This window comes from Daucus carota, chromosome 4 (assembly GCF_001625215.2).
Source record: "Daucus carota subsp. sativus chromosome 4, DH1 v3.0, whole genome shotgun sequence".
Lineage (NCBI taxonomy): Eukaryota > Viridiplantae > Streptophyta > Magnoliopsida > Apiales > Apiaceae > Daucus > Daucus carota.
In genome coordinates this window covers 49,793,329-49,819,384 of record NC_030384.2, presented here as the reverse complement: position 1 = coordinate 49,819,384, position 26,056 = coordinate 49,793,329, and the positions used below count along the sequence as shown (strand labels likewise).

The following is a 26,056-nucleotide window of genomic DNA, read 5'->3' as shown; positions in this document are numbered from 1 at the left end:
TTACAATAAAATCGTGTTCACGTTCCACACCAGAAAAAGTTAATGTTAGAACAATGCCCGCACCACGGATACATAGGGGTTGGTGGTGAAGAAATAGAAGAGCGATGGTGATGATAAAATGCACTTGTTATTGCGGAAATGCAAAACTATGACATGTATTAGCAGCACCTGTAGTATTCTCACTCAATTACTGCTGCTTCCTCCTGTCTCTCTCCTCGCCTCCAACTCCAATTCTTCCTCGCCTCTCAACTCCTCTCTTCTCAAATCTCCTCCTGCTTCTCTCTCGGTAAAATCTCTCTCTCTCTCTCTCTCTCTCCCTCTCCCTCTCCCTCTCGCTCTCTCTCCTTCTCTCCCCTCTCTCTCTCTCTCTATCTCTGTCCTTTGTCAATATACGGTATATTGTCGGGAGATGTTTAATTGCTACTAGCGACTAGTATCAATTAGATATTTAGTTGTAAATTATGTGTTTGTGCACGCTTAAACGAACACCAAAATTAGAATGAAAAGTGATCAATGATAACTCATCGCAACTCTCTTTAACCGGTGTTCCAATGGTGTAATTGATTCGTATTATTATGAATTTATGACTGATGGTTTGTATTATTGTGACTGGTGATTTCTGGTTCTGTCAGAGCTGATTTGTACCAGGTGATTTGTAATTGTATATGTAACAGTTTTCATGCTTAAATTGGTTTTTAACCTATACTCGCGTGTGTGTGTGAGAGAGAGATTTGGTTTAATTGTCACATACTTTATTTGTTGTGATTCACTGCACTCTCTCCGCGCACATGTATTATATTAATGAAGGTTTAATTGTCACTAACAAATCTCTGATTGTAGGGTTTTTTAGGTCAAACCTCGAGGTTTGAAGCTCGTGGTTTCTGTAAGAGTTCTGGTGAAGGCAGAGCTATGGCGAATAGAATGGTGTCGTCGCTGCAAAGTATAGAGAATTCAGATGCTATTTCTTATCTCTCTCAGAAAGAAGCAGCTGAAGTTGATGAGATTCTTATGGGTCCTCTAGGCTTTAGTGTCGATCAACTAATGGTTTGAGTGAATTTTCTAATTTTTTTTGAGCTTGCTAATACAATTATCAACTGTTTGTGCATTGATTAATTTAGTGTATGTATTTGTAGGAATTGGCTGGTCTGAGTGTTGCCTCAGCAATAGCAGAGGTAAGTGGTGTATGACGTTCACTTCATATTTCCTGTTATTTATGATAACAAGAAAACATTAGGTGATATAAATTATGGTTATGAGAAATTCGGGAAAGTTTTTTTTTTTTTATCAGTTTCACTTTTCAATCCAAACCCTTCATACTGAGTCCTTTCCTGCATAACAAGTTCCCGTTGTTGCCTCTCACCTTTTAGTTAGGGTACAGTATATCCAGTGCTAAAGTACAAGAGGTTATGTGTCTCTTAATTACCTATTGCTGTATTAAATTAAATTATGTTACCCTAGCTGCTGTTATGTGATCCCTTCCAGATATTTAAATTGGTTTTGGTGTTTGGAAATATCCATGAGAATATAAGAGATATAGTATTTCAACTATTTTATTTTTAAGTGCACCATTCTCCATGCACTGGAATCTTTTAAGTTATATGAGCCTAAACAGTGCAATATACTTTTTCTATACAGCATTAATAAAGTATACTGTAAACCAATTTTTGTTGAAAGGTCTATACAGCAAGCCAGCATAACAATGTACTTGTCATTTGCGGTCCCGGAAACAATGGTGGCGATGGTCTTGTAGCCGCTCGTCATCTACATCACTTCGGATATAAACCTGTTGTTTGTTATCCAAAGCGTACTGCAAAGACTCTTTATACTGGTTTGGTCACTCAGGTATAGAAATTCAAAATCTCAAATGACAAATCTTAAGAGCTCAATGGTTTAGAATTTATTAAATGCTCATTTATCACAATTATGTTGTAGCTGGAATCACTAGGCGTTTCTTTCATCCCAGTGGAAGATCTGCCTACGGAATTATCAGAGAACTTTGACATTCTAGTGGATGCAATGTTTGGATTCTCATTTCACGGTTATTCTTCTTTCTTTATTACGAAAAACTATTTATTTGTTATCCTAGAACTGTTTCGTGAAAATAATTTTCAGTTTCACATATCTAATAACAATATTGATGACGCAATTCAATATTTTTTTCCAAAAGCCAGGAAAAATGACATAAAAATAAGAGAAACATAAAATCAGGAAGAATAAAAAGAAGGAAAACTGTTGTATGTAAAGTGAGCCCCAGTTTACTGTTTCCACACTCTGTTCAGGGTAGGCCTTTTTAACGAGGCCGAGACTAGATGTTGTTGTCTTGTAGTTACTCTGTTTAGTTTAGTCTGAGATTCTCATTCTCTTTTTGCATAGTTATCTGTATTTATGCCAACTTCTAGTCATTGCAACCTTAACGTGGTTAGATTTTCTTGGTTAAAATTATTGGCCCTACATGGAAGTCAGAGGTTTGATTAAAAAAAACATTACATGATTGAATCAAATTAGAGATTTGGTAGATGAATCTTCTAATATTGGACTCAATCTGCTAATTTATTTTTTTTGCGAGGAACTACCCCACATTAATGCGGAATTTCAAACCTCGTGTTATGGACTGCCTAATTTTGAAAGCTACTTGGAGAATTTTTCAACTAGAGGATTTTCATGTGTCTAATTAAAATACAAACAGTTTCATTTAATCTGCCAGTCAAAACAACTAAATCAATCCGTTAGTCAAAATAGCTAATTCAATCTGCTACCGCCAACAGCTAATTGCCAAACATGGCCATTAATCATCTCATTCACTGACAAACTTGAATGACCTGTTGTGCCTGACAAACTTGAATGACCTGTTGTGCCTGAGTTGCTTTACTGTAATGGAAATATATTACTATCATACACCCAAAAAAAAAATATTCCTATTAGAGCTTCATACAAATATATTATCTTTCACCACAAGATACCCCTTATGGGTGCAACTTTTATGAATATTATTTTGCTTCGTTTTAGTTTTATTTAATGTTTTAGGTACTCCACGTCCACCATTTGATGAGCTGATCCAGAGACTGGTTCATCAACGAATTATTAGTCAAGGTTCACCAGTTATTTCTATAGATATTCCATCTGGTTGGCATGTCGAAGATGGAGATATTTCAGGTGAAGGCATAAAACCTGACATGTTGGTAAGTCTATGATGGAAATTTTTGTAGTATTTGTATACAATAGTCAACAGTTAAACATTGTTCGACTATTTCAGTTTATTCTCATTTGGGTAAAAATATTACACTTGTCCTTTTTAAGTGTACCATATCCTTTACCTAGGTTTCCTTAACTGCTCCAAAGCTCTGTGCAAAAAAATTTGAGGGAATGCACCACTTTCTTGGCGGGAGGTTTGTCCCTCCTTTGATTATCAACAAATTCAAGCTACAGCTGCCCCCATATCCTGGCACTTCTATGTGTGTTCGGATTGGGAAAGCGCTCAATATAGACATATCAGCTTTAAGAGAGAACTATATATCTCCTGAGTTTCGTGAAGACCAGGTGGAGGCTGACCCTTTCGATCAGGTAGAATTATATAAGCTGTAATTTATCTTTACCATCTCTGACACCAAATGGTGCCCCTTTTATGATGTAAAGTTTGCAACAATTTTGATTAATATGAGCTGTTGTTATCTTTTCGAAAACAACTGCTATTTGTTTGAAAGCATCTTGGTTGCTATAGTTTAAAAAAATAAATCTATAATTCTACAGTTCAAGAATGAAGAATGTATGATCTGTTTATAATTTTTTCTTGAGCAACTGCAATTTATTTGAAAGCATCTCTTTGTTTTAGTATTATAACATCAATCTCTTAATTTTACAGTTCAAGAAATGGTTTGAAGATGCAGTGGCTGCAAGCTTAAAGGAACCAAATGCCATGGCCTTGTCCACTGCTGGGAAAGATGGCAGACCGTAAGTATATTTTTTCCTTGAATTTCGTGGCATTTGGTGTTTATTACTCGAGGATCACATCCCAAGATCATATGAGGAAAGAATAGAGAAGTAGTGATTTCCTGATTGCAATTGGCAAGCAGATAATGTTTTCACAATGGTGATTACAGTCGGTGAAGTTTAATTAAAAGCTCAGACATTTTGAGCAGAGTAGTAACCTGTCAACTTTTTTAGATCATCTGCTGTGCTTGTGCAAGTCAAATCTTTCTATCGGGAAAGCCTCGCTTATTCACTTATTCAAAGGGCTAGTTCTTTATGACCCTTTGTGCTCATAAGCAAGCATTGGTAGGAGCGGCGGGATGATGATTTTTATATTAAAAAAAAAGAAGAAAAAATTACAAAAGAAGAAAGAAATGGCAAGATCCGTTGAGATCGATTCAAATTGGGCATACAGAATCTTTTTCATTTTATGAGACTATATGCATGCAAGATGTATTGGGGGTACAAAAAAATCGTGGTTGCTTTTTGTTTCAATAAAAGCCACTTCAACTTATTCTGATCTTTTTGATGCAGTTCTTCCCGAATGGTATTGCTGAAAGGTTTTGATAAAGATGGCTTTGTCTGGTTAGTCCTCTTATGTAGCTTGTGTGATGAAATATGCTAAATGCTTTATGTAGCTTATCTATATAATTAATATCTTTGTTTAGTAAATGACTACTGTTTATATGCAGGTACACTAATTATGGAAGCCAAAAGGCTCGTGAATTATCTGAAAATCCTCATGCAGCACTTCTTTTTTACTGGGATGGTTTAAATCGTCAGGTAATATCTCTACTCTCTAGTTTTCAGCTGGACACATAAAAATTAAAAGAAATGGCTCCCTATGCTTTAGACTTGTGTATACTTTCTTATGAGGAATATATTATTTTGTACCTCCAATATACTCCCTCCGTCCCCATCAATTGTTTAGGACGGGGGCTCGGCACGCATTTTAAGGCTCTCATAAAATATAATTTGAAAATTATTTTAAACATTTTTTTTCTTTTGAATAAAAGTTTAATGTTTAAATTTTTATACATAACAAGAAAATTTTTTAAAAAAATTGTGAACCTATACTTTAAATGCATCTTAAAATACGTGCCAAGCAGTTAAAAAAACTGTAAAGAAATGAGAGGGACAGAGGGAGTAGTATTTGTTTGTTACGACTCGTAACAAACAAATACTTCCAGATTGGATTTGTTTAATAACTACCTGATAGTTTTATGCTGAGTAGGCCGGATACTAAAACTAAGATGAGCTTTATGTGCAGGGACGGAATGAGGGGGGAGGGGGGGGGGGGGGGGGCATGGGGTGGCCATGGTCCCCCCAAAACTTCCACTAAAAGCTTAAATTAATTCTATTTTGAGTATAAAATTTAATTATATGGTCATTTGTCCCCCAAAAAATCTCCTAAAAAGCTTGTATTTATTCTATTTTGAGTATAGAACTTGCTTTGAGAGTTCATTTGGTCCCTCGCAAATTAACAATTCTTGATGGTCCCTTTAGATATATATAGAAATCTCATGTAAATATGGATTTTGTGCATACAAATTCATGAACTTGTCAATAAAATCTAGATTGTCGGAATGTATTTTTTGCATAAACATTTTTCGCCCCTCCAAATTATTTTTCTGGTTCCGTCTCTGTTTATGTGGACACGCTAGTATAGCAGTTTTTTGAAAATGTAAATGCAGTTTTAATTCTTCAAAGCATTTGAAGTTGCACCAAGAACCTAATCATTTCCATATATCGATATTATATTATTAAAGCTAAACATGCAAAAGTTTGGTCGTTGAATTGTAGTCGGTTACAATGTATTATAACCGTTAGATCACTTAAATTTAATTCATTAGATTGAATTTTTTATATTTCACCGACTAAAGTACTGCTAAAGGTTTAAGGTTTGAATCCAGTCAACAGATTAAAATATTTATATTTTAATACTAATAAATAAGGTTCAAATTCCGTAAATAACATATTAAAATTATATGATTATTATATAGTTCTAAAAATACAAATAAAGCATATTATTCTATTGTATTTTAATTTAATTTATGAATTCTAATATGTTATTGACATTAACTATACTAAAATTATTATATATATATATATATATATATATATATAAAATAAAGAACACTCGTGCATTGCATACAAACCAAGAGAAACCACTCCTAAACAACATCACCCACCCTCTGTATGTCATCCCCCCCCACCCCACACACACACACATACACACACAGGACATCACCCACCCAGGGCTCTCCCTCGCCTCCACTCAATCCATCCCAGGCCCACTAGAGCCTTGCCTAGGCTCTGGACAGGCATTGGATAGGCTCCAGACAGCCCTAAGAGCCAAAACTTGGATCCACCACGGTCTTGTATATGAGTAAGACCCTACCACGGTCTTGTATATGAGTAAGACCCTATACACACGCACGCACGCACGCATATATATAGGAACACCAAGATGTAAGCTAGAATAGAACATCGTTGAATTTTCCTTACTTATTTTTTTCTATAGAAAAATTCAATCTTGTATGTCATATTCTGTAAATAGAATCAACCTGGCAATTCCATTTTTGAAATGGATCTCTTTCCAGGTAAGAGTGGAAGGTTCAGTGCAGAAGGTTTCTGAGGAAGAATCTGAACAGTACTTTCATAGTCGTCCTCGAGGAAGTCAAATTGGAGCTATAGTTAGCAAGCAGGTATTTATATCCCAGTTCATATAAATATGAGATGTCCACTAAAGACAGTCACATTTAGTCTTGTTAAATCTATTTCAGAGCTCAGTGATTCCTGGACGGGATGTTCTCCAGCAATATCACAAAGAATTAGAAGAAAAATTCTCTGATGGGTCAGCAATCGAAATCTCTGATCTTGTCTGTCTTGCTAACCAAATTTTGCTCAACAAAAACATCGATATGTTTACCTTTATTTGTTTGTCTGGTTGTATTAAGTTAATTAGACCAAGTAATTGACTACATCATGGTTGCATCATCCATGATTATAAGTAGAGCAGTTGTAAACAAGTTATTTTTAACATGTATTATGGGTATTTGCTATATACTTTCTCTGCTATTGTGAACTACAACGAATATGAGTCATCAAATTGGCATTGAGATTATGTGCGGTGCCACTGTCTTTGGGAGTTCAAGCGTTATTTGTCCATAAGCTTTTAGTTTTTTTTACAATAATGTAAACAATATCAAGCTATTACTGAAAATTATTGCCACTTAGTTCTGGTTCTGAGTTGTATATTTCAGTGAAGACCATTTCCATAATGGTTGGTAGATTTATTCTGAATTCCGGTCTGTCTCTTTAACAATATATTTTGTTTGCGCAGAAGTACGATTCCCAAACCAAAACATTGGGGGGGATACCGGCTAAAACCCAAGGCTTTTGAATTCTGGCAAGGACAACAATCTCGCTTGCATGATAGGTATTTCTTATACCAGCCTTCTACTTTATACGCCTCATACTTGTCATATACCCCTTCTGTTTTGTCTTAAATAACCATTTTATTAAATTAATAATATTTGGAGAAATGAGGGAGGCTGTAATTCGAATTGACTCGGCTCAAACTTGACTCAGTAATATGGGCTCAAGTTGACTTAAAATCAATTTCGAGCTTGAGCCAAACAAGCATTTTGGATCGGTGAGGAATTTAAGTTGATTTGAGTTGTTGACGAGCTCCACTCGGTTGGCGTGATCTTAACTTGATTATATATATCTTGGGTTGGGCTTTATATATGAGTAGGGTTCTCTATTGAGTTCAACAAATAGTTTTGAGTCTCGAATCCGACTTGTTTAATACTGACACAATTTTTGGACTCCATAAATTTTAAGCTCTACTCAACATAATAAGATAGAACTAAAATCAGCTTGGCTTGAATCAGAAATACAACACTGCATAGCAAGGACATTCTACATCAACTTTTGATCCTCCGTCTACTAAAATTTGGCTAGAGTTGACTATATAGATATATGACATCGAGTTGGATGTGAAACAATGATTTTTGGTCAAACTGGCATTGATATCAGTACAAGAAAGAGTTGAAAAAACACTGGAGAAAAGAAGGGCACAAACCTATAATTACCCCTGACAAATTTGTGTAATAACCGTCTTGCAAAGAGATCATGTCCTTATATTATAATTACATGTCCAAGTTTTTTCTTGTGAATTCCAGTAAGATATGAAAATTTATTTGCTAGACATTTGGCATCGGCTTTCATAGTATCTTGTACTTGTTGAACCATGTCTTGGTTGCCTACACTCGTACCGTCCAAACTGGAGTACAAATATCTTAGCACTTTGAAACATGCATAGATATTATACAAATATGATATTGAATCTGCTTTGTCAACTATTACCGTTTGCAAGATTCTCGAGAGAGTTCAGATGCTAAATTTTCTAGGAATTAGCTGATAAATTTCAATTCATTAAAGAATCATGACTAACGCCATCCAAATTATATGTTTTTAACTAGTTTGGTGTCATTACAATCCACAGGTTACGTTATTCTCCTATAGAGATTGAGGGGAGGATGGCGTGGAAGATTGAGCGGCTGGCTCCCTGACTAGCATTTGCAACTTCTTCATTGTAAAAATTAGCTACACAACTGTCCAGTTTCTCTTCAGGTGATAGTATGGTCATATCTTATATATATGGTGACATACATGTACTTTTTAGCGATGAATGATTCAGAGTGAAGGTACGAAAATAAAAAATTGAAGCAATGATGGGCATGTTACAGTATTCATAGGACCTTAACTGATGTACTTCATTTATGATTTATAGTACCTTAAAAGATAGCCATTTTGTTTCAAATTCTGATTCAGAATTAACATTGCTTCTTTGTTTGTCTTCTGTTCTTTTGCTGTTGGAGATGAATGGTTGCAGGAACAAGGATGTTAAATAAGGAATTATATAACCATAATTGTTTGTGAATTAATTTTTAAAAGTTTACATTATTTTCATCTGTATGCTTGAGAATTCTCACCAGTCAATAGGTTTTTCACTGGTAATACAAAGCTAAAATAGGCCAATTTTTTTTTTTAACTTAAATATATTCACGCATATTCAAGTTCAAACTTTCACCGATAACCGGATCAAGAGGCGATATTATCTATTTGTCTAATATTTTCTTGCCAATTGGAATTCTTGTATACTCGGAGTAAGAGTACATCGAGTTAAAAGATATGTATCTGTCAATTATTTTTTTTTCCACAAGATTCGATCCTGTATACTTTTAACGCTTGACTATAGGTCAGGTGTAGTCATTAGTCAAAGATTCAAATTCTCAAATAAACGGATCCGGGTTATATATCAAACATGTCACCCATTACGTCAAAATATCTCACTTTAACCGCTCATCTCATCGTGGACTCGTTTAAGCTACTGTAAACAAAATATATATCATTTTACCCATATCGCTATTCATACTTCTTTACTTAATCATTTATCAAAAATCAATCGTTTATTTTTTTGTTACAAAACCACTTCGAGTACCTTCATAATTGTCTCTAATATTTATCAAAATAATTTTGAAATTTCTAAAGCAACATAGTTAGGGTGATCGCATAAATATATATTTATAACTAAATATTTTTTTAAAATAGATAGATATGTTGCTTTATTAATTCCCAAATTATTTTGATAAATACTAGAGACAATTATAAAGGTACTCGAAGTGGTTTTGTAGTAAAAAAACAAATGGTTAATTTTTAATAAATGATTAAGTAAAAAAGTTTTAATAGTAACATGGGTAAAATGATATATATTTTGTTTATAGTGGCTTAAACGAGTCCTTGATGAGATGAGCGGTTAAAATGAGATATTTTGATGTAATGGGTGGCTGATATATAACCCTAAACGGATCAGATTGATATTCAAGAGTCAAATTTACGAATAAACGGATCAGATTGAAATTCAAACTTGTTTAAGTGTAACGATGGTACCATCTGACCAGTAGTGCAATAAATCTTCACCTGAAAGCAATACGTCCTGGGCGTGTTGATGAAAAGCCGGTCAAACAGGGAAGCGCAAGTGTTATGTGGCTCAACACTTTGATTTGCTGATCAGGTATTGTACCCGTTTGAAAGTGTCGCAAGATTCGATTAAGATGTATTTTTCTTTAGTTTCTATCCGTTTGGCTGTGGCAGGCTCCACTCTGAAAGATACATGAGAGGATGAATACTTAATTCCTCTCAAAGATGTGTTTGACCACTTCCAAAGCTAGCTCTCTTTTTCTCTCCCTGTGCGCATAATATAATTCCTCCGGGTTCTTTATCTCGGGTTTGATCTCTATTTTAAAAGTCGGTAATTAATCACGATTAATCACCGATTAATCCATGTTCCGTAACTCGCCGAACTGATTAAATCTCTGATTAATCACCAATCATTCCGATTAATCCCCGAACAATTCAATTAATCTCCGATTAATCCTTGTTCCGTGACTTCACCGATTAAGTTCGATTCCCGCTTTTTACAACACTGGGTTTGATACGTATTTTAAAATTTTTATAAAACGTAATTTCATAAACTGATAAATTTTTTTGAATAAAAATTTAATATTTATATATTTATATAAAAAAATTTAAAAATTAATTATAAAATTTTATTTTATGTATATCTTAATATACGTGTCAAAAATGAGAGGGTCGGAGGGATTAGAGGGTAGTCAATGTCATCACTCCACTTTCTTTCTAGTTTGGCAGAAGATGACAGCACGTCAGGAGTCAGCACCCCCACCACTTTCATCCTCACTGTTCTCAAGTTCCACTTTCACAACCTCTCTTTATCACCAAGTCCGTCACGACACTAATAAATTTTGAAACGAATGAGAATATAAATATGAAAATCGTGATTAAAAGTTACAAAATATGCTCCTAACAACTAAAAGCAATTATTAGCGCCCTTTGATTAATTTTATTTTTTGACATTCTAAGAATTCTCTGACAAGAACACAGGCATATATGCAGTTACATCTTGCAGAACTATCCATCGTTGCTTCTCTAAAAAGAAATTTCAACCATTTTTGTTTGGAAAAAAATATCTTGTATCCACTTTCAAAGTCATGAGGGACAATGATTAGAAGATTCTTTTTTGCAATTATGCTCTATATCCCTAAATTATAAACATACAAATATTATACTACTAATACATATTCCACTTTATCTCCAATTTTTACATCCAATCAAATGAACACATCTACGATAGCATATGGGCCATATGAAATAAGCTTGGTCATAGAAGGCTGTGTTTGGATGGATAAAATTGTAACATCAACCAAAGTGGACGTAACTATTTGACAATTATTTCAATAGGGTGTGAATATAAACAAATGAAGATCATTTACTTAGCCATCACTCTTTTAAAGTGGCCAAGGAAAACCGTCAATGGAGGATGACTAAATTACTCTCAGTACTGATCATGAAAATGACCATGCAACAAATTTATGATAAGCATGAATATGTATTCAGATACCATGTGCTCAATTTCATTCTAATGATTAATATCAGTTTCAATAAATACAAATTATAAATTTTAGTTAGATCTTTTTTGTTTTGAACAATTTCGGGACGAAAGAAAATCGAACTCATGATAACAGATGTTTCAAATAAATTAGACCCCGAATTTTGACCCAAACGCACTTCAGTCAATATATTTTCAATAGTTGCAGTTTGCAACCACTTACTATTTAGTGCGCTGCGATTCACATCCTTTCCATCAAAAGATAACGGAACCGTTAAAAATTAGAGAGTAATAATGGCAATTAAAAAGAAAATAAAACACTAAGCCCAATAATTATCAGTTAATCACAAAGATTACCAAGTTAATCTCAATCTAATAAAATCCGCGAATATCTAAAATTCCTCCACTGAAGCGCGCTCAAACTAACAACCATTCTCTACTGTTCGCTCTCCCTTCTTACTGAACCCTAAATCGATTGAGTCTAACCCTAAATTGGTTGCTGTTGTACCCTAATCAGCTGCTAACTAACCATCATGAGAGGTCGATTAAGGCATATAGCGAAGGATGGCAAAAATGAAGGGGCCGATGAAGTAAACGTTTCTCTTCTACCAAATGGGAAAGAAATCCCCGATTGTGAAAGTATAAATCTTACTTCTTTTAGCCTTATATATTTGCATATCAATATTCCCTTTTTGTGTAGCATGCATATAAATTAGGGCTGAAATTAGATTTATTAGCCCATTTAGATTTCTTTATGTTATACATAATGTTCCGACATCCTTTCTGAAGGAGAAGAGAAATTAAATTAAGAAATTAGGACAAATACAAGCAGATACAGGGCATGGAAAGAAGACCTTGAAAATGAGTTTCTCCATTATACCCTGACGTAAGTAAGGTTAATCATGGAGACTTAACGGTATTGGACGGAAAGAGTGTGAATCGCATCGCACTAAATAGTAAGGTTTGCAAACTTCAATTATTGAAAGTATGTTGACTGAAGTGCGTTTAGACCAAAGTTCAACGATGCATTTTACGATTAACTCAATAAATTAATTAGGCAACATATCCTAATTTAGCGACAGATAAATTATACTGTAATAAAATTATAAAAATGAGAAGGAAAGAAGTAAGGCTTTATTCTAAGAAAGAAACAGTTAAGGAAAAACTAGTATATAAAGTGACACAAAGCATAAGCCTTGAAAGTGTAGTGAAAAGAAAATGAGCAAAGACGACACAGAAGTAGAAAGTAAACAAGTGGGAAAGATCAGGAAAGTGGAGCATCACTAGCAATTAAGCATATTTTTAGTGGTTAAACTCTTTGCTTACTTCATCCACTGATTTGCCTTAAACAGACCACATACTGAGAACAAGTACACAAACTTTTATTCTTATAACAAGTACACAAACTTATATTCTTATCAGAGCAATCTCTTTCCCAACAGCAAAACTACACAGTATTGTAACTTTTAATATAAGATTCCCTCAGGGCTCCTTTGCTACCCCCATTCCCTTCAAAAATCACCACCAATAGTGAAAAATCCGGCAAGGATGATTGGCAAAATGGTCCGAGCACGATGAGCAAGTAGAATAGTCTGCTCAGATAGATAGCAGCGTTGTTTGACAAGAGTCAGATTATAACATAACTGATATTTAGGGGAAGGCTGATGGATGGTTCAAATTCTTTAATTAACTACTAAATTTATATTAGTCCTTGCTAATTAAGTGTTGCGATGATGAAGACTAGAAGCCTAGAATAGAAATTATGTAAAAGCCATAATAATTTGACAAGGTTGGCAAGAGGAATATAAAGGATTAGGGGTTGCCCCACTCATGACTCACCAACAAAGGGTTAGACAGGAAAGGAAAAGCAAGCTTGCTTCCCATCACCAATTCAATCTGTATATTCAGATCCCACTTTCATCTATAACCTTTTATTTTATCACTCTTAACATTTCTCTCCTATCTGTATTATTACCTCCCCATTCCATACAAGATAAGTGCTTTACAGCAGTTTGAGCTGCCCTTTCCACAAGGCAAACACAAGATTACGACAAATCATACGGTCCGCTGAGCCTTTAACACGGGAATACGACATTTCATACCAGTATCAGTAAACCACTTGATGCAACTACATATTGAAATGCTCACCATATACAAACATCAACAATACTGCATAATCTACCCAGATCAACACAATTATATGCACCATTGTTTTCATAATTACAGGCTCCTCCCTTGACTTAAGCAGGGGGGGGACGTTATCCACACTGCCTAAAAAGTTTCGGAAAATCTCATCACCTAACGAATGGAACCCACATAGTGGAAAAAGGGAGGGCCCTGCATTTTGTACTTGTACTATGCTTTCCATACATTATCATACATTATTAATGGTCCTCACTATCAAACTGATTATTCCAAACATTTAATGCAAAAGGGAGGGCAGACACATACATACACTCACATTAATATACATTGTCCATATATGCATATTTTGGGACTATTGTCTATTACTACTATCACATTTCTAACATATAACAAAAATAACATGCCAGGAGGGTACTTCCAACAGCACAAAGAAGCAAACATTAGAAAAAGGAAGGCTGAATAGAAGAGAATGCATCATCAAAGTTCTCACCTGCTACAACTTAAAATCTGAAAACTAATATTTAAACCAACAAGGTGGCATCACACTACACCTGCTACAATTTAGAATCTGAAAACTAGTGTTTGAACCAATAAGCGGACTTAATTAGCCATCACTTTAACTTTCTAACCTTGTATGCAGTATGCTTTGAAGGATAGGATAGACCGGTATAGACCAAAACCTCAGGTGTGATCATCTCCACTATTTTGAAATTACAACTACTCAACTTTCGCCCATTGACAACATACATGTACAAGTAACCCGCCTCGCCTAGAGCAGCAAAGCAACTCAACAATCCTTCCCCTGGGTATCTCTGGAGCCTTCTTTTATTAAATGAATATTGAAAACAAAAAGTAGCTAAGAAATTTGAATTGTACTAATAAAACAACAATGGATTCCTCATAATGAAATCGAGACAACATCTCATGCTGCCCGTTGTTCGCAGGACCCGTGCCATCCAAACGATTTTTGGGCTTTGCTGTTTATTGTCATTCGATAACCCATGTCTGGACACAAGGTCCACCACCGCCTAAAGGCATTTAAGGCATGTAAGATAAGAAGTAGAGAATTCTGGATTAATATATCTCCTTGCAGAGAAGATCCAATCACGAACAGCCAGAACATTACAAATCCTGCACAATCAAAGGATATTCACGAATTTTGGTGCATCAGCCCTTGGACCTTCAAGTGACCTATACAAGTACAATGTGTCCACCAGATCAGACTTTTCCCCTTCTTCTAGAATCTGATTCCATCTAAACACTTCCACAATCACCCGGGGAATTTGTTGTGCTATCTCTCTGCAACCCTGGCGAGTTACCCTACAAGTTGACATCCATAGGAACCTCATATTGTGGTAGTGATGCAAACCAGACCGCAAAGCTGAATCTCCAAAAGGGCAATCCCTGATCTCAAGCTTCTCCAACTTAGAGCAACCCTCAAGCACATATTTCAGTCCCAAGTCACTATCTCCAGCAAAAGCAAATGACAATGTCCGCACCAATTTCCCATATTGTCCAATATAACTGAAAGCCTTGTCAGTAAGTAAACCAGATACAGCTAACCTCGTAAGCTTTTTACAATTCTTTACAATTGCTCCAAAACCCTCATCCATTGGTTCTCCAGTACTGTGGTCCGGACGGTATCGCCCTATAATACAAAGTCGAAAGACTACAAGATCTGGGCAGTTATTCGACATGGATATCACAGCGGCATTAGTCATCTGCTGACAGAAATACAAAATAGACTCCAATTTCTTGCACCCCTCAGAAATAGCCTGAAGGCCCACATCAGAAACAGGACCAACATTATCTTCCGTCGCATCTATAGGGAATACCCTGAGCTCTCGAAGATCCTTACAAGTAGCAGCCACTGCCTGTAATCCTTCATCACGCACAGAATCTAGTACCTGTGAAACCAAAATTTTCTATTAGATTTAACATAATAGGTAAACATATTCAAACACAAGAATAATGATTGAAGAGCTCAATTGTAAATGCTTCAGTGGGTACCCAAAAAATCTGGAGTTTATGGCAATTTCTTATGACTGGTTTGAGTTCATCTGCAGTGATGTTTGCATAGCTGAAGTTGAGAGAAGTGATGTTAGCACAGACTGGATACACTGCAGGTAGATAATCTGGTACAGTTTCCCTAAACCCAGAAAGGCTAACTAATGATCTGCAAGCAGTAAATGCAGATACAAGATCTGGCTCCTGGTCAATAGGATGGTCTTGGGGACTAAACGAGCCTGTCCCCAAATCAGTCAATTGCGGGGCAAGAATCATCAGGCGGTGAAGCTGCTCTAGGTTAACAAACCTGTTCACTCTAAGTTTTTTCAAAGACCGCGACCTCGCCACTAGATTCTCCAATGCATCAAAATTAATAGGAAATTCAACACAATCAAAAATCAGAGACTCAAGACAAGTTCCACTCTCCGGAAAACAAGAAAGCCAATCCACCTCATCATCATCCGATACCTCCGCCTCAATCAGATCAAAAACTCGAAGTTGCCTAAAGTAAAACAACTCCATCAATAACAACAACATTATAATAACTCAACTCAAAACACTCACATATTACCAAAACCTCACATATAACCAATTCAATTCACATATCTACAGATCTAAATACCAATCAAACAACACAATAACAAATTATCAATTCCACAATCATAATAAGCAGATCTAACAACATTTCAATAATTAAACATCGATGGAGCTCGTAAACTGACCTGCACTTGCTAGCAACAACCGCAAGGCCAGCAGTCCCAAACCCCTCGCAACAAACAAGCACCAGCTCCCTAAAATTCCCAAACGACCGAGCCATTACCGCGAGATCATCATCCGTAACATTCATCCTCTTCAAGTAAAGCTTTTCGAGACCTCGATACGCCTCCGCCATTTCAATCACCCACGGAGCAAAGTGCGCCCCCCAATCCGGAGGCATCAAACTAAAATCAGCAAACCGCGGCTTCCCCTTCAACACCACAGACCTAACTCTCCTAAATCTCTCTGCCGCGCGTCTCGGCGAGACTGAATAACAGTTCCCGATGTAAATCTCCGATCTAGTCAGCGCTTCCGCACGGTACCATGACTTGCAGACTAGCGACACGGCGTTACGGTCTCGCCGTGACGTCAGAAATATAAGCACGTTCTCCAGAACGTTCTCGAGCACTTGATCTGGATAGGGAGATGAATAGTCGCCGCCGGTGGTGACGACGGCGGTGCGGATGCTGGCGCCGCCGGCCGCGGCGGCGAGATCCGCGTCGTCTTCTGACATTTGTGCTTGAGCTTCACTCATGTAAGCAATCTAAATCTAGGTCTAATTTATATAATCTCATACACAGAGATAGATACAGATGTGTGTATGTATATGTAGAGAGAGAAGATGAAGAATCTGATTGGTTTTTAGATCACAGGCATAGGAGGAATCAAAAATTATTATACATCTCAGAGAGAGAAAGTTTTGGAGAGAGAAACATATAGATACATTTCCATGTATGTATCTCAACTGAACTGTGCTAACTGTGTTGTGTAGCAAAGTGATAAAAGAGGAGAGAGATAGAGAGAGAAGAGAGAGATGTTGTAAGTATAATTGTAAAAAACTGTACACATTACATACTCAGCTGTCTGTGTCTATCACTGAACAGATCAATCTCTTTCTAATTTAATTTATTATTTTATTTATTTGCATTAATTTAATACTCTCCGTCCCAAAATACTATGTCTCTTTTGATTTTTGACCAGTCAAATTGATTATATTTTGACTCAAATTTTTATATATTAAATGATAGAAGAAAATAAAAAAATTATATCATTGAAAAGTACATTTAATCTATTTTAAAGTCTAATTTATTTTCTAAAATAATAAATAAATAATTTTCAATATATGATCAAAGATTAGTCAATTTCACTTCTCGAAAATTAAAATAGACATATAATTTGAGACGGAGATAGTAATATTTAAATATATCACTGGTAGGAGTAATATGTATTATCTGTGGAGAAAGATTCGGTATGCCTCCTCGCAGTGGCTACGAGCCTTGCTAAATTACGAGTTGCTTTTTGAGAAAAGGTGATGATGGCATTAAAACGTAAATACAGGAGAAGGATAGGCCTCCATCGTGGCCGAATTTATGTTGCACATAATTATTTTTGGATATTACTCATCTTTCAATTATCTTCCTTGATAATTATAGCAAATTCGGTGAGTTTTGTAGATTGTGGGGAATAAAATGGTTGTTTAGCGAGAAGATAATAAGATCCCCAATTCCTTTGTGCGCCGCCGTGGTGACAAAATCCAATTTGGGAATTAGGTTTGTATTTGGTTCGTAAAATATGATTTGGATTGGAAATAGATTGACTTATATTACAGAGATCTTTCATAAATATCTAGATTTAGAAAAATTTTGTACAGAAATACCGTTGCTTTTAAAAAAAACCATAAACATCAATTTGAAAATTTTGTGTGTTGGCCTTGAGTGTCATTTTCCGGAGAGATAAGGATCTCACGTCAAGATCATGAAAAAAAATCCATGAGTGTCACATCAAAATACACGTTCGATTTGTATTTATATTTGAAAAATGACCATGAGTATCACATCAAAATACACGTTCGGCTTGTGTTTATATCGAAAAATTACTTCGATTGTCGGTTCATTAAATATTATTATTTTTAATAACTAGAGCATTCATAGAGTATCATGTACCGAAATAATGATACTAGGGACCTTCTATACAAAATATGGAGGTTGCGTTTATAATAGTATCTAAAATTGCTAGAAATTATACATGCAGTCATAAATCCAACTTAGAAAAAATATATTGAAACAAATACAAATAAATTGAAATAACCATGTATACAATTATCAATCAACAACGACCACAGCTAGTACAACTAATTATCTGAACACTGGTTCTTAATCTCATCTCCAAGTTCTGAATTAGCACGGATGTAGTGAAGAGCCCGAGACAAAGACAACAAGTCAACTCGTCAATTTCAATAAGAAACGTCTAATCTAAAAGATTATATATCTTCTACAAGATGTAAATGCATATATCAAATTTTTATACCATAATCGAAGAGTTTCGATCCAAAAGAGATAATTAACAAAAATTCTGGGATTCGTTCGTGGATGAAAATGGTCCTCTTGTTCATGACACTGTTAGACGAGGGAGTTGGAGAACTTGTATGATGAATTAATATTTTTTTTTCAAATATCATTATACAAATAATATCATTTTTTTTATTTCAGTAGAAATTTAGTTTACTATGTTAAAATAATTCCAATTTATTCAATATTAAAAAACATATTCACCAATGGATTATTATTGTTTCATGTCGAGTTGAATTAAATGCCCGGAACTGACTTCACGTCCGGGTCGAGTTCTCTAACCTATTAATTTTGGAGAGATTTAATTTAGGTCAAATTTTTGACTCGGGTTTGTAACCTCTATCGAAAACTGATTATGTCATTTTTAAATTAAAAGTACTCTCTCACACACATATGTATTAAATGAGCATAATCTCAAAATATTTTTTATTCATATCGATTTCTACATCTATCTTGACATCAAAATCTTAAATATGCGTGAAATTTTTATAATTTGATAAAATATAATAATAAAAATAAAAATGATCTATGAATGAATCAAGACCTATCAGTATTGCTTTATCTAAAATAATTTTTAAATAATTGAGTCATTGTTTCAAATAACTCTTGATCTTAAGTCAGTTTCTAACTTTAAACCGACTTATAATTTATTACACGAACATATATTTTTTAACTTAAAATCGAAAATAACTTAAGACTCGTATTTTAAAACAAGGCAAACATGCTCTAAGAGCAGTTTTCTATCGCAATTTTTTTCTAAATTATTACATTTTTCTTCTGTGCATAGTTCACGTACATGTTCGGATTTTAGAATATTTCTTCTAAATTTATATATTCTTTACAGATTAACATCTTTTAGTTGGTTTATTAAAATTTTTAAAAATTTGAAATTCAAAACATAATTAATAATTATATTTCAAAGTTATAAATCTATATATCAATTTCCATCTACAAATTTCTCTGGAAAGTATCATCGGTACATCAAATCATGTTTATATAAAATTTTATTATATCATATATTTAAAAGCAAAAAACAAAAAAAAAACGAAGTCCTTCCCTTGTATAAAAATCGTTATGTTCTCCGCGGTAGAAACCTTTTCTCTCCGGTGATTTTAAAATCCAGGTAAACTTTTTCCACAATTCAATCTGCAACTTGTTCGCTCTTCTGTTCTATAGCATTCAAAATCATCCACATATCACTACTGATTATATGTTTTATTTTTGAATAAAAATTGTTAATTGGAGTATTTATATTAACGCAGTGTCTTAGTTATATCAACTGGAAACTCAAAGTTTAAAATGAAAATCAATATTAAAGGCTCGAGAAGTACCTTAATTTCAACAATTGATCGCAGATTGTTTACATTAATTAGGTGTTAGGGCTAATGAGCATCATGAAACCCTAATCCATCGCTTTTACTAATATTAACCCGGTTTTGACCCGATAAAATGAGGAAAAGATATGATTCAACGAATTTAGCTAATTAGAGGTCAATATACTTTTCGACTTTATGGTAGATATAGAGGCTGAATTGGTGATGTCTATGGCAATGGTTGCTTCTGGTTAATGTACTCCGCCCCAACTCTAAAAATATAGAGATGCAGAAAAAATGTTGATCCGAAAACGCCTTCTGATCCGGGCCTGATTTTGGCCTTAAAGTTTTGGTAAAATAGTGGTCCAACACGAAATCTGAAAATTCAGTTTTTAGGAAACACTGATTTTGTTATTTAATAATGTCAATGTATGTTGTTGACATATTGTGTCGAAATCCTTAGAATCCGTAGAATAGAATTTAATTGTTTAACACATGATAGATTTTGTGATTAATTGCCATAGTGAATGTTACCACAGAAAGAGTCTATATATACAGGAATTGTGAATGAAAATTTTGAAGTCTAAGCTTTACTCATAACTGTCTCTGTCTGAAATTGTTTTGTTTACAACAACAAAAACCCGTCATGATTATTTAACGGTTTAGTAACCACAATAATGGAGGCCTCATGTGATTAATTTATATTCTGAACGTGTTTTGGTGGTAAGCTTCATTGAAACTTTTAGGCTGTGTTCACTTCATGGAATGGGATGAGGGGAGAATGGAATGAAAAATTAAATAGAAGTTTTAAGGAGAAAAAAGAAAGTATGAGATGATGGTGATAAAATATGAATGTAGTTAAATTTTTTGTGAGTAAGATTGTGAAGAAACATGATGTTGAAATGGAATGAGCATTCCTTCCAAAACATGTGGGTTAGAGTTATAGTTAAAATTATAAGGTTGGAATGATTGAAGGAATGAAAATTATATACATTTTCTTTGATCAACACCATTTTAGAGTACAAAATTCATTCCATTCTCCCTCCATTCCATTCACTCCAAGTGAACACAACCTTAGTCTGGACTCTGGAAGCAAAGGCTTGAATATTTTTATTTTTTATTTCTCACAGAATGCTTGATTTTTTACTAAATATTTTGCAGATTAATCCTGAATTTGCGAGGACTGTGGTTGTCTTGATAGAGCCTCACCGCAGAATTCCTTATTTTGCCTGCGCTGTAGTGTAGAAGTTCTCCTTTCACCTTCTCTGCATTCACAGTGTTTTGATGATAGGCGAATTTCCATGTTTAATTATGTGTCGTCAGGAAGAGTTGGTTCTGGACATGAATCTGTTTACAGATCAGATAATGAGATTAAGCAGGTACATCCTTCAGCTGACTATTCTCTATGGTACTATTAACACCTAACTCAGAGAAGAATTTCTTGCCGCACAGTTTTTTTGTGGAAAAATGTTAGATGTGGTGGTTGGAGGATAAGCTGGGTAGGTTGCTACGAAAAATAAGATGCATCATAAAAATCTTTCTAGTATCGATATGATCTTAATTTTTTTTTTAATTCTTTTATATTCTTAACATGTTATGTATTCTTGTTGCTTTTATCATCTTTCTGGTATATTGTTATGGTTATTATAAAGGAACCGTGATAACAGTTTTAGGTATAAATCATAGTTAGTAAATAAATAGCATCCTACTGATTCGTTCCACTCAAGACATGATAATAGCATCTTTCTTGAATGGTAATCTAGTTCAATTTGTTTGGTACGGACATGAAAAACCAAGTTAGAGGACATTTAAGTTGCACTTGAGTTGCCACAATGATGAAGGATAGGAAACTGCAGCTGAGTTCCAAGTTCGGGTAATAAGAAAGATAACCCAGGTGGTTTCTGCGCACTTGCATGTGAAAGGGCTATGTATTTAGATTCAATGCTTGAAAGGAAACTTGTAGGTTGCTTTTGGTGTTCACCAAGAGACCGTATTAGTTATTACCTATTGGAGGGAACCATCAATTTCCATGAAGGTAGTAGGATCAGGGTTAACAAGTTCTTACTCATTTACAAAGTAGCATGTCGTGCTTGACTAGAAGATCATAAGCAAACTTAAGCTAAGGAATGTGTAGACTGTAGTTCACCATTTTGAGAACTTACTTGTAAGCCATGATGATAATTCGAGGGCCCTGATCTTTGATTTCAAAATCTCGACCGAGTGTATGAATGTCTTTCAAGAAGTTTATTATTGTACCCGGTAAGTACAATGTCATCGATATATAGCAAAAAGTGGATAGTTGTTGACGGAACCCTTTGGCAACAAGCCAAACTTTATGCCTTTCAATTTTAACAGCCTTATAAATTAGCCTGCCAAGAATTATCAATTTTAACAGCCATTTTCATAATTTTCAAACAGGTGTGTTTTTTTCTTTGTTCTCATTCCATGCCAGTATCATATTAGTGTTATGTTAAAAAAAAGGAATTGTTGGAGTAAAAAAGGTTATGAATGGTCTTAATTGTGAGTTGACCTTTGTTCCTCAAAGTTTAGTCGGTAACAATATCCCCAGTCTCTTTGTAGAAGTTACCACCTCGACTGTACAAAGCCTGGATGTGCTATAACTTATAAGGCTTGACATCCATAGAGCCTTCAACTACTGTTTTTTCTTTCAATATCAAAGGTCGTTTTTAATTCTTTTTTAATTAAATAGATTCAAGGTTGAGTAGTCTCCTGCATGTACTCAATAAAGACCAATGGATCCATAAAGGCTTCTATAAGGGCCAGTAAGGGTTAACCAGTGGATCCATAAAGGCTTCTGTGAGGACCAGTGAGGGTCAAGGTAGAAGAACCCCGTCTGCTTACCTTTCTGCTCTGGTTAATGGTTATGGAAGTCATTTCCACAGTTGAAGCATTCGACCTCTTCTCCTGTGTCTCATGTCCACTGGAAGGCTAAAAATGCTTTAAATACCACCTTATATTCGCTTTTCAAAAGAAAACCAAGATTCTGGTTCTTTAAAATCACTGGGATCTCCCCTAATGCACATAAGAACACTTATTTCTTTGCTAATGTTCCTCCCACTACACACTGTAATTCTGGTTTTCCATAGGGAGTGCCCAGTTATTTTCTAGACCTCCCTTGACTTTCTAGTGAATTTGGTAGAAAGAATTGCCTTCCCTCTGTGCATAAACTTTGCTCCAGGATCTAAAATCTTGAACAACCAAGTCTGTTTTTGACAGGGACGGTATCTGTTTTTGACAGGGAGAGTACACTCTCAAAATTCAACTTGTTTTATGTTTAAGGGTTATATATCCTTCTTCCTGAATCCATGATATAATAAATCTCTAATAGAAAAGTATCTCAGGAGGTATTTCATCCAGGGTTTTAATTTAGGTTTGCTTAGACGGAGTGTTGCCTTCTTCCAGGGGAAGGGGGTCTACAAATCAGGGACCTTAATGACCGGAATTCTGTAGCCTTCTCATTTTTCTTTCAAGTGATAGTACTAGTCACTTGGGCAAGATTTTTTTAACGACTCCCGGTTAGGACAATAGTGGTCCTTGCATATGAATCAGAGAGTGGGGAAGAAAAAAGAAGAAAATATCTGATAGTCTGGACAATGAAATATTCAAGAACAAGTGATTACGAGGAAGAGAATATATAACTTTATTTGCCTGTATCGATACACTAAACCAATATGTTCTTAATTTTATTGCGCGCATGTATCTCATTCCTGAATTCAGATGAGTTGTATATCATTATAGAGTGATATAGGCAAAAAATAAGATGAATTTTTTTGCCGTAACATGTGTTAGAACCAAGAAAAATTAATCTTGAAGCAATTCTATAAGCTGGAGGTTAAGCTTCAGGTAAAACAGGGTAGTAAGCTGAGAGGCGAAACCTGGGTCGATTCTTCAAATATATGATAACAAGCTATTTACTCTGATCATGTTTTGATGGATAGAAATTGTTGTCTTACCGATTATACCATTATTAATGTGGAATAACCAAAATTGCAACACTATATTATAATCTATTTATCCAGTGCTAGGTGCACAAAATTGTGTACAGAATTTTTGTACATAATGATGTGGCAATGAATGTGGTGGGTTTTAATTGGGTGGTGGATGTAAATACAGGGGGACCATTCCAATTAAAACCCAACACATGTCATTATGTACAAAATTTTGTACACAATTATGTGCACCAAGCATTTTCCTTGTCTTGAAAAGGTGACAAGAGAATCAATAGATTGGATGTTCCTCTTGTATTATTCTACTAATGCAGATCTTGTAATTATTCTTATATCTTATTTTTTGTCGATTATTCTTATATATCATAGCGATACAACTTGTTAGGAGTTTGTTTTCTATTAGGTTTTCTTCTTATATTAAATGTTATATAATTCTCACAGCAAAAATGTACCAAGATTCACTGATTCAGTGATGTTTGTTATTTAAATTCTAGTTGATTATTATTTGAAAATCCCCTCCTCTAACACAACCACACATCCATATGTACTTACTTTGGTTAACTTTTCATTATTCACTTCTCTTGAAAATATGGAAAATTGGAAATGATTATCGAGCAATAATGTTTTCCTCTTTCTTCTTCTCATGTAAGAGAAGAAACGACGAGAGCAATTGATGGACTCTAAGTTCAGTTGTTTGTTTAGGACCTTTAGGTTTCTTAATCCTGAGGATAACAGATTAAAGACCAAATACAAGTGCATGATAGTAATGGTCAGTGATTAGAGACGCTTTTGCTTTTAGGACCTTAAGTTTCAAATTAATCTTAGATCGTTAATTTGATTAAAGCTTGTCTGTGTGAATTCACTTTATAGGATGACCAAGTTCAGTTGTGCTATTGATGCTAATGATTTGCGTTGAAATTTGGTAATTAGGTGGGGATCAATGTATAGCGGCTGAAAGCAGCAAAAGTTTTTGGCAAGCAATGTGACCACGAAAAATACATCCAGGCGATCTCAATGGAGAATCACGAATTTTATCTTGGAATTTCTGGATTTCGAATTCATGACAGTGCCTCCAAAGCTAGCAAGTTGCTTTGCAGCCTATCCCAGGTAATATGCAGAAGCCAGTCTTTTTGGCATGCTAGCTTTACCACTTAAAAAGGTGGGCTGTATTAAGCCCCGTAAACAAGTTTGTTGTGAATAGAATATCATGTCATGTCATATCTTTGTGCTGTTATTCTGCTTCATAAATCTGTTTAGGTTCACACCACTCGTTGGTTAAATTGTTGTGTGTTCTAATCAATTATCGATGAATTAATAATAATTTGTCCGTCCCGAGCCTATTAGAGTAGGTCGAATGGGGAGGACACTTGGTCTGGCCAACTCCCGCCAAGTTTATAACTTGTTCATTGCATTGGAGCAATCTACCCGGTTTATTAAAAAACTACTAACTAGGTGACATGCAAAAAATGGATAATGGGCAGGGCATTGGACTTGCTCTTAATTCACCGAATTTTGAACTGCTTACTTGTGTATCTTTAATAGCTCAAATGATTTTTTTTCATGAAGAATGTGAATAACATTGGCAAGTGAAGGAGACCTGGGTTGCATAAGATTGAGGTGAGGCAGGGCATAGTGGGTTCGTTAGTAGGTGAAAAGATGAGCTCCAAGTGAGAGTTGGGCCCAGACTGATTGTCGATTCTGAAACCTGTGTCAGGCCAGCTTGCCTGTTAATAACGTTCATGTCAACTTTTAAAACCAATATTTGTGTGGGCCGTCCAAATCTCTATGTCCTCTTCTGCCAATCTTGGTCGGGGAGCTTCGGTAGGGTTTCCCATGACAAACTTGTCCAGCCCTCATCATAAACACCATTTTTTTTTTTTTTTCAATTTCTTTGGAATTTCAAAGTGAAATTTCTCATTTCTTTTCTTTTCATTCCGTTCCAAATTTAATAAATTCTGCAGCATGTTGCTTCTTTATATCAAGTTTCGTAGTCTATCTTCATTTTATATATGTTTTATTGCAAGTCTATTTCATATTATTCCGAAAAATGTCACTAATTTTATCGAGTTCTGTAAA

The 26,056-nt window shown here is 35.0% G+C and overlaps 2 protein-coding genes and 1 long non-coding RNA gene across 6 annotated transcripts; 2 read left to right on the top strand and 1 right to left on the bottom strand.

The window, feature by feature from the left end:
• Nucleotides 1-8,906, top strand: LOC108219493 (pyridoxine/pyridoxamine 5'-phosphate oxidase 1, chloroplastic). Of its 2 annotated transcripts, XM_017392969.2 has the most exons (14): nucleotides 1-286; nucleotides 841-1,044; nucleotides 1,134-1,172; nucleotides 1,675-1,842; nucleotides 1,933-2,038; nucleotides 3,025-3,179; nucleotides 3,319-3,561; nucleotides 3,860-3,948; nucleotides 4,501-4,551; nucleotides 4,659-4,749; nucleotides 6,570-6,674; nucleotides 6,753-6,823; nucleotides 7,313-7,408; nucleotides 8,480-8,906. In XM_017392969.2, exons 1-14 carry the CDS (start codon nucleotides 119-121, stop codon nucleotides 8,544-8,546), a joined length of 1,653 nt encoding a protein of 550 aa, XP_017248458.1. In that variant the 5' UTR covers nucleotides 1-118; the 3' UTR covers nucleotides 8,547-8,906. The 2 variants fall into 2 exon arrangements, with proteins under 2 accessions (XP_017248458.1, XP_063947999.1); XM_064091929.1 differs by lacking the exons at nucleotides 7,313-7,408; nucleotides 8,480-8,906 and having other exon boundaries at nucleotides 35-286; nucleotides 6,733-6,823.
• A 5,122-nt stretch (nucleotides 8,907-14,028) lies between these two features.
• On the bottom strand, nucleotides 14,029-17,223 carry LOC108218844 (transport inhibitor response 1-like protein). Its single transcript, XM_017391968.2, has 3 exons — nucleotides 16,318-17,223; nucleotides 15,599-16,097; nucleotides 14,029-15,495 (listed from the first exon to the last, which is right to left on the bottom strand). Exons 1-3 carry the CDS (start codon nucleotides 16,884-16,886, stop codon nucleotides 14,728-14,730), a joined length of 1,836 nt encoding a protein of 611 aa, XP_017247457.1. The 5' UTR covers nucleotides 16,887-17,223; the 3' UTR covers nucleotides 14,029-14,727.
• A 2,494-nt stretch (nucleotides 17,224-19,717) lies between these two features.
• On the top strand, nucleotides 19,718-26,018 carry LOC108218328 (uncharacterized). Of its 3 annotated transcripts, none has more exons than XR_001806354.2 (4): nucleotides 19,718-19,822; nucleotides 21,174-21,391; nucleotides 24,911-25,087; nucleotides 25,547-26,018. It is a non-coding gene; the product is annotated as an uncharacterized LOC108218328 (long non-coding RNA). The 3 variants fall into 3 exon arrangements; XR_010291048.1 differs by having other exon boundaries at nucleotides 25,433-26,018; XR_010291047.1 differs by lacking the exon at nucleotides 25,547-26,018 and having other exon boundaries at nucleotides 24,911-25,426.
• Nucleotides 26,019-26,056: the final 38 nt, after the last annotated feature.